This window comes from Mytilus californianus, unplaced genomic scaffold (assembly GCF_021869535.1).
Source record: "Mytilus californianus isolate M0D057914Y unplaced genomic scaffold, xbMytCali1.0.p SCAF_5, whole genome shotgun sequence".
In the NCBI taxonomy this organism is placed as follows: domain Eukaryota; kingdom Metazoa; phylum Mollusca; class Bivalvia; order Mytilida; family Mytilidae; genus Mytilus; species Mytilus californianus.
In genome coordinates this window covers 114,374,428-114,388,403 of record NW_026262701.1, presented here as the reverse complement: position 1 = coordinate 114,388,403, position 13,976 = coordinate 114,374,428, and the positions used below count along the sequence as shown (strand labels likewise).

At 31.8% G+C, this 13,976-nt stretch overlaps 1 protein-coding gene across 6 annotated transcripts in view; it reads left to right on the top strand.

Moving 5' to 3' along the window:
• Window positions 1–12,906: 12,906 nt before the first annotated feature.
• The window catches only part of LOC127700683 (calponin-2-like), a 28,363-nt gene continuing 27,293 nt past the window's right edge, over window positions 12,907–13,976 (top strand). The window contains exon 1 of one of the 6 annotated variants that reach the window (XM_052204275.1): window positions 12,907–13,198. In XM_052204275.1, the coding sequence (XP_052060235.1) occupies window positions 13,148–13,198 (51 nt within the window). In that variant the 5' untranslated portion in view covers window positions 12,907–13,147. The remainder of the gene's footprint in view (window positions 13,199–13,976) is intronic. The other 5 variants (XM_052204277.1, XM_052204276.1, XM_052204278.1 and 2 more) reach the window with 5 other exon arrangements.

The following is a 13,976-nucleotide window of genomic DNA, read 5'->3' as shown; positions in this document are numbered from 1 at the left end:
ATTTTCTTAATTTCGAAAAACAAATTACATCTGATACAACAAACATCATTTTACATGTGTAAAACGAATTATAAAATTCTTAATACCAATTGAAACCTTATCATTTATTGTATAAAAAAAAATCAGACGTCCATCCCTAGACCTTTTTATAGATGTTGAAATACAGAACAATTAAAAAGACAAGATAAAATTGTTAGCAACTTCCTTATATGAACAACATACTTACTGTCTTTCCCTTTCCTGTTATTAGTAAAGTCCTTGTGCTCATCCGGAGTTAAAATTATTATAGATAAAATAGAGATTTTCATAGTTGTCTCTTGTTCTAACAATTATATGATTGTATAAATGTAGAAATGACCCTCGTTCGCCCTTAATTGGTGAATAGAATTTGATAATTTATACATATTTTACAAATGGACGGAAATAAAGCGTGTACCGTGTGTTAGTGAATTTCTTTACAAATGTAACCTGATTTTCCTGGTAGAAGAAAGGCAACATTATTTTTTGAAACGTCAAGATACCAATTACAAATCTTGCATGCGTTTGAATACGTTTGTTACCTAAATATATTATTTTTCTTTTGAACTGTGTGGTATAACTGAGACGGGAAAACGCTGATGTTCATTTTAAAATAATCTGTTAGAAGAGCTTTTAATCAAGCGATAAATTTATGAGAATATATATGTGGTGGGGGTTGGGTTCTATTTTTTTTTATATTCATATGCAGTTCCACATGTTCTAGTCCGTGGGATCGCGGTACCTGGTACATTTGTAGTTCAAGTTAAACACGCTCGAGTTGTATGAAAAATCGTATAAACATCTGTGACATGAGCCATTTTCTACATGACTTGAACTTCTATAACGCTCGAGTTGTATGAAAAATCGCATAAACATCTGTGACATGAGCCATTTGCTACATGACTTGAACTTCTATAGTCTGCTGATTTGAAATCATAACGTCATACCCTCTAATATCGGTCGCTGTTCTTCTAAATATATGTCATTCAGAAATGACATAAACAGTGCAGGATGACAGGAGCTTTTGTAATTCCTGAAGGATACTTGTATAGAATAACAATGCACAAAACATATAAAATATCCTAGTGTTGTTTCAAACCTTAGATAAGTGAAAACGATATTAGTTCAAAAACCATGTACCTTTGATAAGATTACGTGGTAGTGTAGTATACACACAAGAGAACTCAAAATAGGCAACGGAAACAAATGACTCACAAAGGGCCGTAACTTATATGCAAGAATGCAAGACTTTTAACGAATGCAGATCCAAAAATGGTTACCATAAATTATGTTCGTTTAAATTTCATTTGTTCTTTTAGATGTCTATTTTTGTGAACTTGTGTTGTTGGGTCTGTATGATTATCAAAATTTTTATAAAGGCAATATCTGACCCCCAGCAACCCCCCCCCCCCACCCCCCCAAAAAACACCAACAAACAAACAAACAAAAAAGACAATACAAAACAACACACTACAAACAACAAAAAAGACAAAAACGTTCATAAAATCAAGTCGTATCTAACCTAATAACCATTTTGAACCCTTATTGAGTTTCCAAGCTACTACGCAGTTTGGTAAATCAAATACAGAATTCAATTAGTAAAGGAAACGTATCGTCAAGGTAAGTAGTAAGTAATATATAATTTGGCTTATCTCCTAGTCGTTATCTTACAAAAAGCTTCACACAAGGGTTTCTATTAATAAATACACATCTCGACAATAATAGACACTACTACAAATTAACAGACAATATGATCGATGGTGTTTGATTCTTAATTTCTTTTCAAAAATAATTTGTTTCAGAAGGGAAGTGAAAAAAATCTGTATGTGCCTGTCACAACTTCAATTCAGGCGCCTGTATTTCAGGGGTTGTCGTTTGTTGCTGTAAATCACTTTTTTTTTCATTTATTGTTTTATACATAACTTAGGCCGTTAGTTTTACTCGTTTGAATTGTTTTACATTTCATTTCGGGCCATTTAACAGCTAACTAGGCGGTATGGATCTTGCTCATTGTTGAATATCCACGGTGACCTTTACTAGTTGTTTATTTCTACGTCATTTGGTTTCTGGTATAACAGATAGGACCCCGATTTGGAGAAAAAAATAAACACGTTATCATATTCTACTTTGACGATTGTTTGTTGACGAAAGGTATTGTTATTAACCTGAATTTTAATTCGGTTTAAAATTGGTAACACAAGGTTTAATTTAGGTTCCAGATTGGTAACACACGGTTCTATTAAGGTTCCAGATTGGTTACACAAGGTTCTATTAAGGTTAATGTTCCCACAATGTTAAATCACAACGTTTTCACAACGAAACAGAAACGTTCCAGGAACATTTCCTATACGTTTTTGTGTTTTGTGGGGTCAGACCGGTACTTTTATATTGAAATGTAAACAAACTGGATCTAAAAAGATTGATCGAAGTCGATCTTGGTTATAAACGAATGTTAACGCGAACTGGTCTTTTTAAAGTCGATACAAATAACGATAGGTTCAATGTCGTCCAAATATAAACGTGGTCATATATAAAAGACACATAATGGGTGGTATTTGTGATAATCACATCAACACATTTTTAAATATCAAATTCAATCTTTAAAAGTCATTATTCCACTTATCTGTAATGAGATTTAATCATCTTAATAATGTCATCATTAATATGATATAACTACTAGTCATATACTATATCTACCAGTTATATACTATTTGAAACTGAATAGTTAGAATAGAATATAGCAATATTCTTACAATAAAATGAAAAGTTGCGTTACAAAACGTTTATTCTTTTATCATTCTGGTTAAATGCAATTGCAACAGAACCGCTTGAAATAGAAGTAATAAAACTGACGTCGGATGGTAAAATTACTGTAGGAGAATACAGCAGAGTTGGGAGTTTTGTTGCTATGGTTATAGTCAACTCAAAGGATAGGTCAGTGATGTGTTCCACGGGCGACGAGAATTTCTCATTGGTTAAAGTGATATCCAACCATTACAAGATAACCACCCGAGTTCAACTTGACAGAGAAAGGAGAAGATCACACGTCATAGTTGTAGTGTGTGAGGATCAGTTGACACACCTTAATAATTCTGTCAGTGTGACAGTTATAGTGGGAGATGAAAATGACAACGCCCCTAAGTTCGAGACATTGAATTATGACTTCAAGGTAGAAGAAGGAACTGAAGTTGGTACATTTATATTCAAGGTTGTAGCCACTGACCTTGATATCAAGGAAAATGGTGAGATTAGTTATTACATATCGCCACCACATAGTGGATTCAGAATTGATCCCGTATCTGGGGAGGTTTTTACTACAGTGAGACAAGACAGGGAAATGAGGGCGCACGTGACATTTAACGTTATTGCTCAGGATGGCGGTATTCCAAGGCTGAAGACTACTACTTCAGTGACCATAAATATAACTGACATAAATGATAACTCCCCAGTTTTTCCGAGGCCCGAATTCAGATTTTATGTATCTAAACGTTCTCCAATTGGAACTGACGTTGGACACGTATTTGCGTTTGATGTTGACGAAGGTCTCAATGGCCACGTTACTTACTCTGAATCACACAGTGGGAGAAATCTTTTCTTTATAGATTCAACTGGCTTGATAAAAACCAGTGCCGAGATTACCAATGTGGTGGGAGACCAGTATAATCTGGTAATTGTGGCTTCAGATCATGGTGTACCTTCACTCTCCACGCAAGCGCAGGTGGAAATTTTGATTGTTGATTCCAGTGATTGATTCGTGATGTTTTTCCGATAAGATCAACTGTTTCTTATTAAGTTATTAATAATATATCTTTAAGTGAAAAAACAAAAAAATTTCAAATGAAATTCATGCTTTAGGTATGTGTGGTTACTTGCATCTTAGCTTTCTATTAAAACGAAAAGTCGGGTCTCATTGCATTTTTCTCCTGTTGAGTCAAATTTACTAGTAGTGTCAAAATCTATTTGACAATTTCATAAATGTTTTCTATACTTATTCAGGCGGAAACCCAGTTGAAATTAAACAAAAGAAATGGAACTCTTTGTTAAAGAAGGTGAAAAAGGCCTAGTTGGTAAATTTGAATTGTTTGCATCTGTTTCTATGGGCTATAAAAGTTTAATGAATGTGTATAATTTAGAATTTTATGCATCTTATATATGTGTTTTTACTTAAATTATGGTATGGAGCTTCGAGATATTTGTTAACTTTTGAATTATAGACAAATCTTCACAAAACAGTCGATTGTGGTAGGTGCAAATACATGTGGATCTTTTTAGTGAATAAGCATAAATTCCACCTAAAAAAATTCCAAAGAAAGAAAAAAATCTTTTAAAGCATTAATTTGCATCTCTGCCCCCGGCAAAGGTTTTTTGGGAAAAAATCCCCAAAATGGGCAATAATTTCATTGAAAAGAGAAAGTCGAGTACACCTTTTTATGTTCTGGCGTGTTTGGGTTGACTATTCTGTCTTGAAAGCGTACAAAAGAAAACTATTTGATACATCATCTCGCTTCAGATTCTATTATTTTTATAGATTTTTATATATTTAGGCTATAGGTTAATATAATAACATTAAAAAAGTGAAATACCTTTCTAATGAGTCATAACAACAGAGCAGGTGTGTTCGAATGACAAATATTTACTAAAAGTACTTGACGACAGACTTTACAAGTGGATCTTAAAAATTCATAACTCCAAAAGAGATTCATTTTTTGTGTGTGTTATCTAGGGTAATTAGTCTTCAACCTTTGAAAATTTTTAGTTTGCCCTTCCTCGAAATATTTAATTAGAAGTTTTTTAATTATTTTTGAACTTTCGAAAATTCCCCTTGACAACCGATCAGACAATAGTTTTAAGTTGACCAAATCCATAAAAGAACATTAAATGATGCTCAATAGCTAGTAGATACATTTGTCTTTTAAAATACAACTGGCATATAAGGATCGTAATGATGCTATGTGGATAAATTGATCGGTTTTCAAGAGCTAAATTGACAGCGCGTCATCACTACAAGGCTTCCTTTTTTACGATTATAAAATCAATCAAACTCTAATATATTAATCGCATCTGCAACTCGGCTGATAAAAAAGTTGACATAGAAGTTAACAACTATAGGTCACTGTACGGCCTTCAACAATAAGCAAAACCCATACCGCATAGTCAGCTATAAAAGGCCCCTAAATGACAAATGTAATACAATTCAAACGAGAAAACTAACGGCCTGATTTATGTACAAAATAATGAACGAAACAAATATGATATACAGCAACAAACAATGAAACAATTATGATATACAAGAACAAACAACAACCACTGAATTACAGGCTCCTGACTTAGGACAGGCACATATAGAATATGGCAGGGTTTGACTAGTTTGCTGGCGCCAAACCCTCCCCTAAACTGGGACAGTGGTGTAACAGTACAACATAAGAACAAACTATAAAAATCAGTTGAAAAGGGATTAAATCATGATCAGATCGATACAAAGCAGAAAAACATCTAACAAAAACACAGACCGGACGTGACAGGGTATCTATATATTCCCACAACAAAAGAGACATTAAGTACAGATCTGAGAGTACCCGCAGTTATTGATAGCTATTTCAAAGCCAATAACAAAAAAGAAGAGCAGGATATTTTCTGACGGAATAAACACAAATTATTTTCTATTTTGGACATATTATTTCCTGTGAATGGCTGCATTAAGTGTTGTTGAATAATGATTTTAATCTTGGGCAAGATTATTCATTTTCAGTTCTTATCAGGCCAGAATAGCAAATGATCGCAAAAAAGCACACACATTGAATAAGATCAAATAAGCAATACGCACAGAAAATAAAACAAATACATTTCGTTTGTTTCATTTAGATAAAAAGTGAAGTGTACATTATTTTGAATAGTTGAAATCTTTCGATTAAAAAATTTATTAATTTGGTATGGGTTTTTTCCATGATAAAGTGTGGAATCGGAAAGGAAGTTCTTTGAAGTTTTGCAAACTGTCGTTTATTAACATTTTGTATTCATTAATTAAAATATATATAAATGGCCTTACAATTTAATGGCACGTGGCGACTTCCAGCGTAAAACGTTAACCTCTGGCGTTTTAGATCAAATCTACAATACGAAGTTTTTATTTGTATAGGTGTTTTACTTATATATGTTTTGTATTACTAGTAATTGATAAAAGGTGACCCGAAAATGTCTGACTCTCTACCAAGATATTTCTGTCATTTGGTTGCTGTTTAATTGACATATACAACACATCTAATGTAATCTATTATCGTTTTTTATGGAGAAATGGAGAGAGGCTTCTAATGTTAAAAAGCCCAATCACTTATTAAGAATCATAAAGTATAAGTAATGCCCTTATACGTATAAAGTAAAATAATATTAATGTGACTGCATGTAAAATAAAATTATCATCCTTTTCGACAGACAAAAAAACAGCTTATCTGAAGGTATACCATCCACTTGCCACTATACATCACGTAATGTATTACAACCCTATGTAAAGCCGACGAAGAAAGACATTATTGGAAGCTATTATATATAGCCTGGTTGGCCAAGTTGTCTAGAGAGCTGGACACAGTGCAGGAGGTGTTTCCATGTCGCAGAAGCAGGGGTTTAAATCCCGCTGATGTAACAGGGGATTGTTAAATTAGTAATTTTGTAAAATCCGAAAATTTCAGAGATTTTGAGAACTTACTAGCAGTTTTAGTAATTTTGTAAAATCCCTGAAATTTTTTGAATTTTATAAAATCAACGAAAATATTTCCAGGGATTTTGTAACTAGTTCACATTATCATTCAGGGGCCATCTGAAGCCAACCTCCGGATGCGGGATTTTCGCGCTGTGTTGAAGACCCATTGGTTGCCTTGGACTGTTTTCTGCTCTTGGTCGTGTCTCTTTGACACATTCCCCGTTTCCATTCTTAATTTTACTGATTATCTGAGAAGAATGCATAAGAAATATATTTTTTCTCATATTTAATAACATGTTTGAACTATCTTTTGAACAGACATGACCGTTTAAACCGTTAAATACAGTAACTTTGAATAAAAGAGATGTTTTACAATAACAAAAATTACAAATTATCGTCATTATTTTTGCATGATATTGTTTGGATGGTTTTACTGTTATATAGCAAAAGTGCTTACAATATTTTGAAAATAATGATTTTTTTTATGTAGTCTCTGTTAAATTAATACGCAGTTTGTCTGGACTCGGGACGATTTGGAGTTAAATATGAACAAACATTTTTCTTATGTTTAAAACCGTATTTTGACTTCTGTATAATTCTCTATTTTTATGTGTTGTACAGTTGCAATGAAATAGTTCAAATTTTTTTACAATAAATTATTTTGTCCTCGAAATTTGTCACAAACATGGTCTAATAGACATCTTGGGGTACAAAAGGGTGAAATCATCGCACCACGGTTATGATGTGACCACCATAGAGGACTATTACTCAGTATATATAAAAATAAGAAGATGTGGTATGATTGGCAATGAGACAATTAACTCGCCACAAAAGACCAAATGACAAAGAAATTAACAACTATATAAGTCAACCGTACGGCCTTCAACAATGAGTAAAAACCCATACTGCATAGTCAGCTATAAAAAGGCCCTGAAATGACAAATGTAAAACAATTCAAACGAAATAATGAACGAAAAACAAATATGATATACAGCAACAAATATAGCATATTTACAAATGGAGGGTAACTATATTAATAAGACATAACATTTCATATTTTACTTTTTATTGGCAAAGGGAAGACAACTGCAATCTCAAATATGTTCGATTATTATAAATTAAGACTATACACTGGTTCCCTGTCCTTTATCTGTTAAACTTTGTCTCAGATACCCGTATGTTACAGAGAGAGAACCAGCCTTATGAGGATCTGGATTGGGGCTTTCATTTTTATATTTTTTTGGAATTTTTCCCAATTGTTTGTTATTTTCTTATTGCCCATTATCTCCTACTGACTAAATGTAAATCTTATTATGTAGCTTGTTAGATACTATGACATTTTAAGGTAAATAGATATGTGGTAAGACACACTATTTATTTATATACAAATTTGGTAATTGTACTTTTATCTGGTATTTAATCAAAATTCTATGCTTTACAGTTTTATACTGTCAAAATCTGCTACAGCATTGTAAAGGAAGGACTACATCGTTCTATATACTATTATAGTGTCTTTTAATACGATTTTGACTGTTTTCGAGAAATTCAATTATTGTCAAACAAATAATTATAATACTTATTAGCTTTAAAGAAAGCAGAATATATTGTCAAAAATGATATTCAACAGGAGTTAAATGTAGACGATTTTTTCTCATCGTGTATTCTAAAGGGGGAAATAGGTTCACTACGGCTTTCCATACACGATTCAATATCATACCATTTACATTGTTTAACACAATTACTATCCAAGTAAAAATTTACATTCTTCTGTGTTGAAAGTAGAAAGTTCATTCATATATAGGAGTACGTTGCAAAGCATCAAATGCTGCATGTTTAATCGAGCTGAATATATTGCCTTTATATACAGAATTGAATCTTCAGCAATAAAGTATTGGCTCCATATATATATAGTCAAATAATTCTCTTGCCCTAAAAATATACAAAGCAACTGAAAAAAAAACTCTTGGAAAATAAATATGAAAAATCTTATTTCAAAATTTGATTTCATTTTATTAATCTAAATCCTTTTGATATCAAAATTTATTTAAAATACATTCAAGAGAGAATCAAAGATACAGCCTTTCAAAAGCAAGAGACTGACATCAATCAAAATAAAAAAATAAATTTAAAAAAAAATATACTATATAAACCAAATATAAGACCCTTATATGTTGATCAATGCAAATCCAAATCAACATTATGTAAATTAAGGATAAGTGCTTATATTTTATCTATTGAAAGAGGGCGATATTTAAGGGATACCAAAGCAGAGTAGGATATGTCTTTGCTGCAACAATGGAGACATTGAAGATGAACTACATTTTCTTTTAAAATGTTCATCCTATAAATATGTGAGATATAACCTCATTAAAAAATTAAATAATGTTCTATTGAACAACTGTGTTACAAATTACCTTCTTTATTATACAACTTGCTTATATCAATTCTAAATAGTAATTCCCCAACAGTATTACAAATTGTTGAGAACTATTTGAATGAATGCTTGTTGGTGAGAAACTCATTATCAAAAGGTACTTGATAGCTTTTTTTTCTTTTTTTTTTTTTAATAATTTATATATTTTTATATTTTTATATATTCTACTCATACTAATCCACTGTCACTCCTTCATTGTACATATGTTATTGTCGTTAATGTGTTAGTGCTAATAAAGTTATCTTATAAATACCTTACTTATATGATCAGTACGTACCAATGCAGCCGGAAAGATACAAAATAGATGTTTTTACTTAAAAACTAATTTAAAATATTTCGGTTTTAACGTAAAATTGTGTAGAATTATAATATCTAGTCTAGATGTAGAATACGTGAATAGGAAAGATTATATCAGGAGAATTAAGGCTCAGCTATGAATAAATATCTATTTATTATTGTTAAAGGATATGTCTTACTTAGTTGTGTAATGCAGTCGTATATATCTGTGTAATGATTCTTGAATGGGGGTTAAACTGTTCTTTATGAAATATTGTATGTTTTCCTCTCGTATTTAAGGGGGGGGGGGGGGGGGGGGGGAATAGGGTCGTTAAGATGTATTCTCATTAACGTATACCCCACTTCCCTTTTTATGCATAATTCAAATAAATTCAGAAATATACCGTGGACATTTGTTTTAATGAATATATGAGGCAGATGCTGTTATTTTCGAGAAATCTAAACCGTTTGATGTTCGTTATCTTTCTGTTATCAGTGTATGGTCTGCCATTATCGTATGTACTGGATCAAACCAGTTCTACTGAAAACATCTGATTGATTTTATCATAGTGTACAGGGATCATCCCAGATGCAGATAATGAATGGTTAACAGGATTAGACGAGTACCGATCGTGTGTGTAATTTACTAAATACTTCAATACATTCCATATGTTTATTATTAAGTGTTGTGACGTAACACGCTGATTTGTATGGTTTGCAGGCAATTGATCAAAATTCTTCATTGCTCAATCACTTGTACACACCTACAGGCTAATGCAAAATTGTAAATATTGCTGTTAATGACTTAAAATGGACAAAGTATGTTAAGGCATGGTAGAAATATTATTTACACCACATCAGACCATAACGTTATGTGCATACAAACAGAAAACAAAGAAAAGGGAAAGAAAGAATGAATGGAAAAAAAAGAGAGAATAAATCATAAAAATATATATAGATACTGTTTATAACGAACAGTAATGACATGCAACCTAGAAACAGGCAACCTATCAGTTTCGTCGGACAACAACCTTTATTTATGATTATGATATATTCTTCAAGTGAAACTTGATAAAGCTTAGCTGTTCTTTTTTTTTTTTGTATTTCACTTAAAAACGATCCATAAGTCAATTTTAATGTCATCGAGGTATCTTTGTTTAAATAATTTGATTTAAATTACATACGATATTAGCGTTGTACTAAAAGAAGCCTTCGTCCTGCACTCAATTTTTGTGTTCATGAGTTCAATTAAAGTGTTGGTTGTTTATCTAGAACCGTTGTATATCTATAACACTTGTGTATTTTTTCATTATAAGAGTGTATATTTGGTATAAATCATATGTAATATATGTTTTTTTATGGTATTCACGATAAAAAAATCTGTACCTAAAATTGCTTTACTACAAAATATTTGTTTTCCGTAGGTTGCTGTATGGACTATTTGGATATACTGTGGTCGATAAGACACTATCAAGGCATTGTTGCTATATTATTTGGAAATTCTCAGATTCAATATGGCAGCATACCAACAGTATAAAGTCACAAAAATATTTAGAACTGTCCTACCGTCTTTTGCGATAGGCCAGCGACCACACTAAGTCAAGCAATTTCTATTATTATAGATACATGTAGAAACGAACCTACAAATAATACGAAAAAAAAAATGAAATGCATGTGGTGTATACGTCAGTTAGACAGGAACCCCAAAACATCAAACGAAAACACTTTGCAGGTGTGAACATAGGATCTTCAATAATATACAAATGTCTATAAAACATTAATCTCCAAATAAAGTCTAGCTATAATAAAAATAAATTTAATAGTGACTTTTAAAGATCCGTCACCAAAACAAACTTCACTACAGAACAAAAAGCATTAAGATAACTTATGACATTCACTGAATTGAGACTCCTGACTTGAGACATACGCATGAGCAGGGTTAAACTAATCTAATCTAGATATCAACCATTTTTAAAACTTACAATTGTAGTACTTCATATCTTAAATATGAGAAATTTCTATCATTTATTTCTTACTGAAAATACGAGCGGTAGCAAAAAAGATGTAAATTCCTCAATGTATATAATATATCTATACAAAATAAACTCAATAGCTCATAATTCTAATTTGTTTTCTTCATTTTCGGAGATCATATTTTAGAGTTTAAGAAAAATCTATCATTTTCCTTGTATACCCCATAACATCATAACTCATTAACACAGGTAGAAACAACAAAAACAAAGATTCAAGCAAAACAATTATAAATAATACCACAACAAAGAATGCTAACAGTAACCAAAGGTACTAGCAGTTATCAAATTACTTGAATGGCTGAATCGAGATATAGGACCAAGCCGTCCTACACTCTAATATCGGTGGTTGGCGAGTTTATATCTTGTGCAATGCCCTTTTATTTATACAGTATTTCAAGTCATGATTTATAAGCTTGTTAATTTCCAGAGTGTCCATAGACTAGATGTGTTAAGCTCGTTTTGTTATATTAAGAACATGAAATAAGGTCTCCATTGATAGACAAGAATCCATACTATATTATAAGCTGTGAACCGTCAGAGACAAGTTTATGTCATCAACTCAAAATTCCCCAACAGCAATACCATTAAACACACCTTTTCAATTTATTTTGGTGTTATCTACATATATATATTGATTGAAATATGAATGACAGTTTATATTGCCTTAACACCTTAATTTATTTACACACCAACATTCCTAATGATTTCCGTCTTAAAAATATCCCGTAGCAATTACAATTTATCAACTTATAATTATGTCAGGTAAAAAGTATATTCGACGTAAAATTCAAATAATTGACAATTATGTACTCGTATCAAAAATTGTCTCTAAGTTTTCTTTGTCAAATATATAAATATATATAAATAATTGACAAATATATTTGAAACATGTAATCCAATTCAAAAGCATTGCAAGTAAATAGTGGAATAATATGCATTGGAAGGTACAATGTATTTAAAAGTCTATAAGCAAACAAAACACTGCTATTTCAAAAAATCCACAGCAGTGAAATTGTTTTGTTGTCGTGTGTATTATCTACAGTGAGCAATCGCTTCATATCTTAGTTTTTTTTTCAATAGATACATAGTTACATCTGTAGCGAGAAGTTCAATCAAGCAACGATGATTCCTTGTATCTCGATGTGCACCTGTTTTGTATAATTAAATATAATCACTCCCGATGCCATACATTTGCAAAGTGTGTACATGTGTGCAACAAACAAGACACTATTTTTTCAACATATTTTCGTGTTTTACGGAGTTCTTCATCCCTACGTACCAAAGTGCAAGGAGGAATAGGAACTGAAGAACTCTCCATTGATGAAATGTATTGGTGATTTTGATTGGTTATTGAAGAAGCTTTAAGTTGCTATGGAACCATTACCCAACATGTGATTATTCTCTGCACTTATATGGCAAAGGCATGCGCGTATTGAAATACGATAGCAAAGAGTGTAGGGTTTTTTGATGTACATAGCCCATACATGCCCGTTGTTGTAATTTGTATTATTACTTTCAGCCTTTTCACCACTCGTATTTGAACGGCGTCAGAAGCAAGGTCGGGGGACTCTCAGCTCACTTAAGAAAACTGTTCCATTCGTTTGAGTGCCGTTTGTTGTAACTTGGAATAAGTTGATTACCTTCTCCAAATTTCTGTGTAGATTTTAGTTTTATAAAAACATATAAATCATAATGGCTGATAGAGTGAAACCTATGGGAATGGACCGTGCCCTCATCAGTAAGGTAAGATAGCTTCATTTAGGTTTGTAAGATATATCTGTAGTTTTGTTTAATATAATTATTTGCGCAATTGATTTGCTTAATTTTGAAGATTTATTGTATATGTTTAAACTGCATTGGACTGTTTACTGCGATTCTTAAAATCTAGTGAGTGATTTAATTGTTTTGCTGTGATTTTTAATTTCATATTCATGGATTTGTAATGTACACGAAAACAAACATCAAACACCAAAATTTCAACCTATTCAGTGAAAGAAAAGCAAAGACATTTTAAGCGTATAAAATGTGAATATATTTGCAGACAAATGAATCATCACCAAGATGTTTTCTCGTTGTTTTAAATCAAATGGAATATCATTGTGATATAATAATAAGGAGACATGATTTATGGCATTAATTGAAAATTTCGTAAGGAAAATGAGAAAGATTTCGAATAAGCGTACTTTGATGATTAAGACAATCTATATCAAGGAAAGTGAAGCAATTTGATACCTATGTATGACGTAGTCAAGGTTATTACCTTTGCTGATGGCTAAAAATAGAATCACTTTCAGAGAACCTCATCAGCAAATATGTGTAGGATTAATAGTCAGAATTCCTAGTGCGCCGATCTAATGTTTGATCATATCATTCTTTACATTGAACAAATTCCGTAAGCCGCTTTCCTTAAAACACAGACAACGATGCACAATAAATGTATATACATGTATGTACTACTAATTAAATTACATCAAATGACAAAGCACCTGTTTAGACAGCGGAAGTTATTGAACTTAGCAAA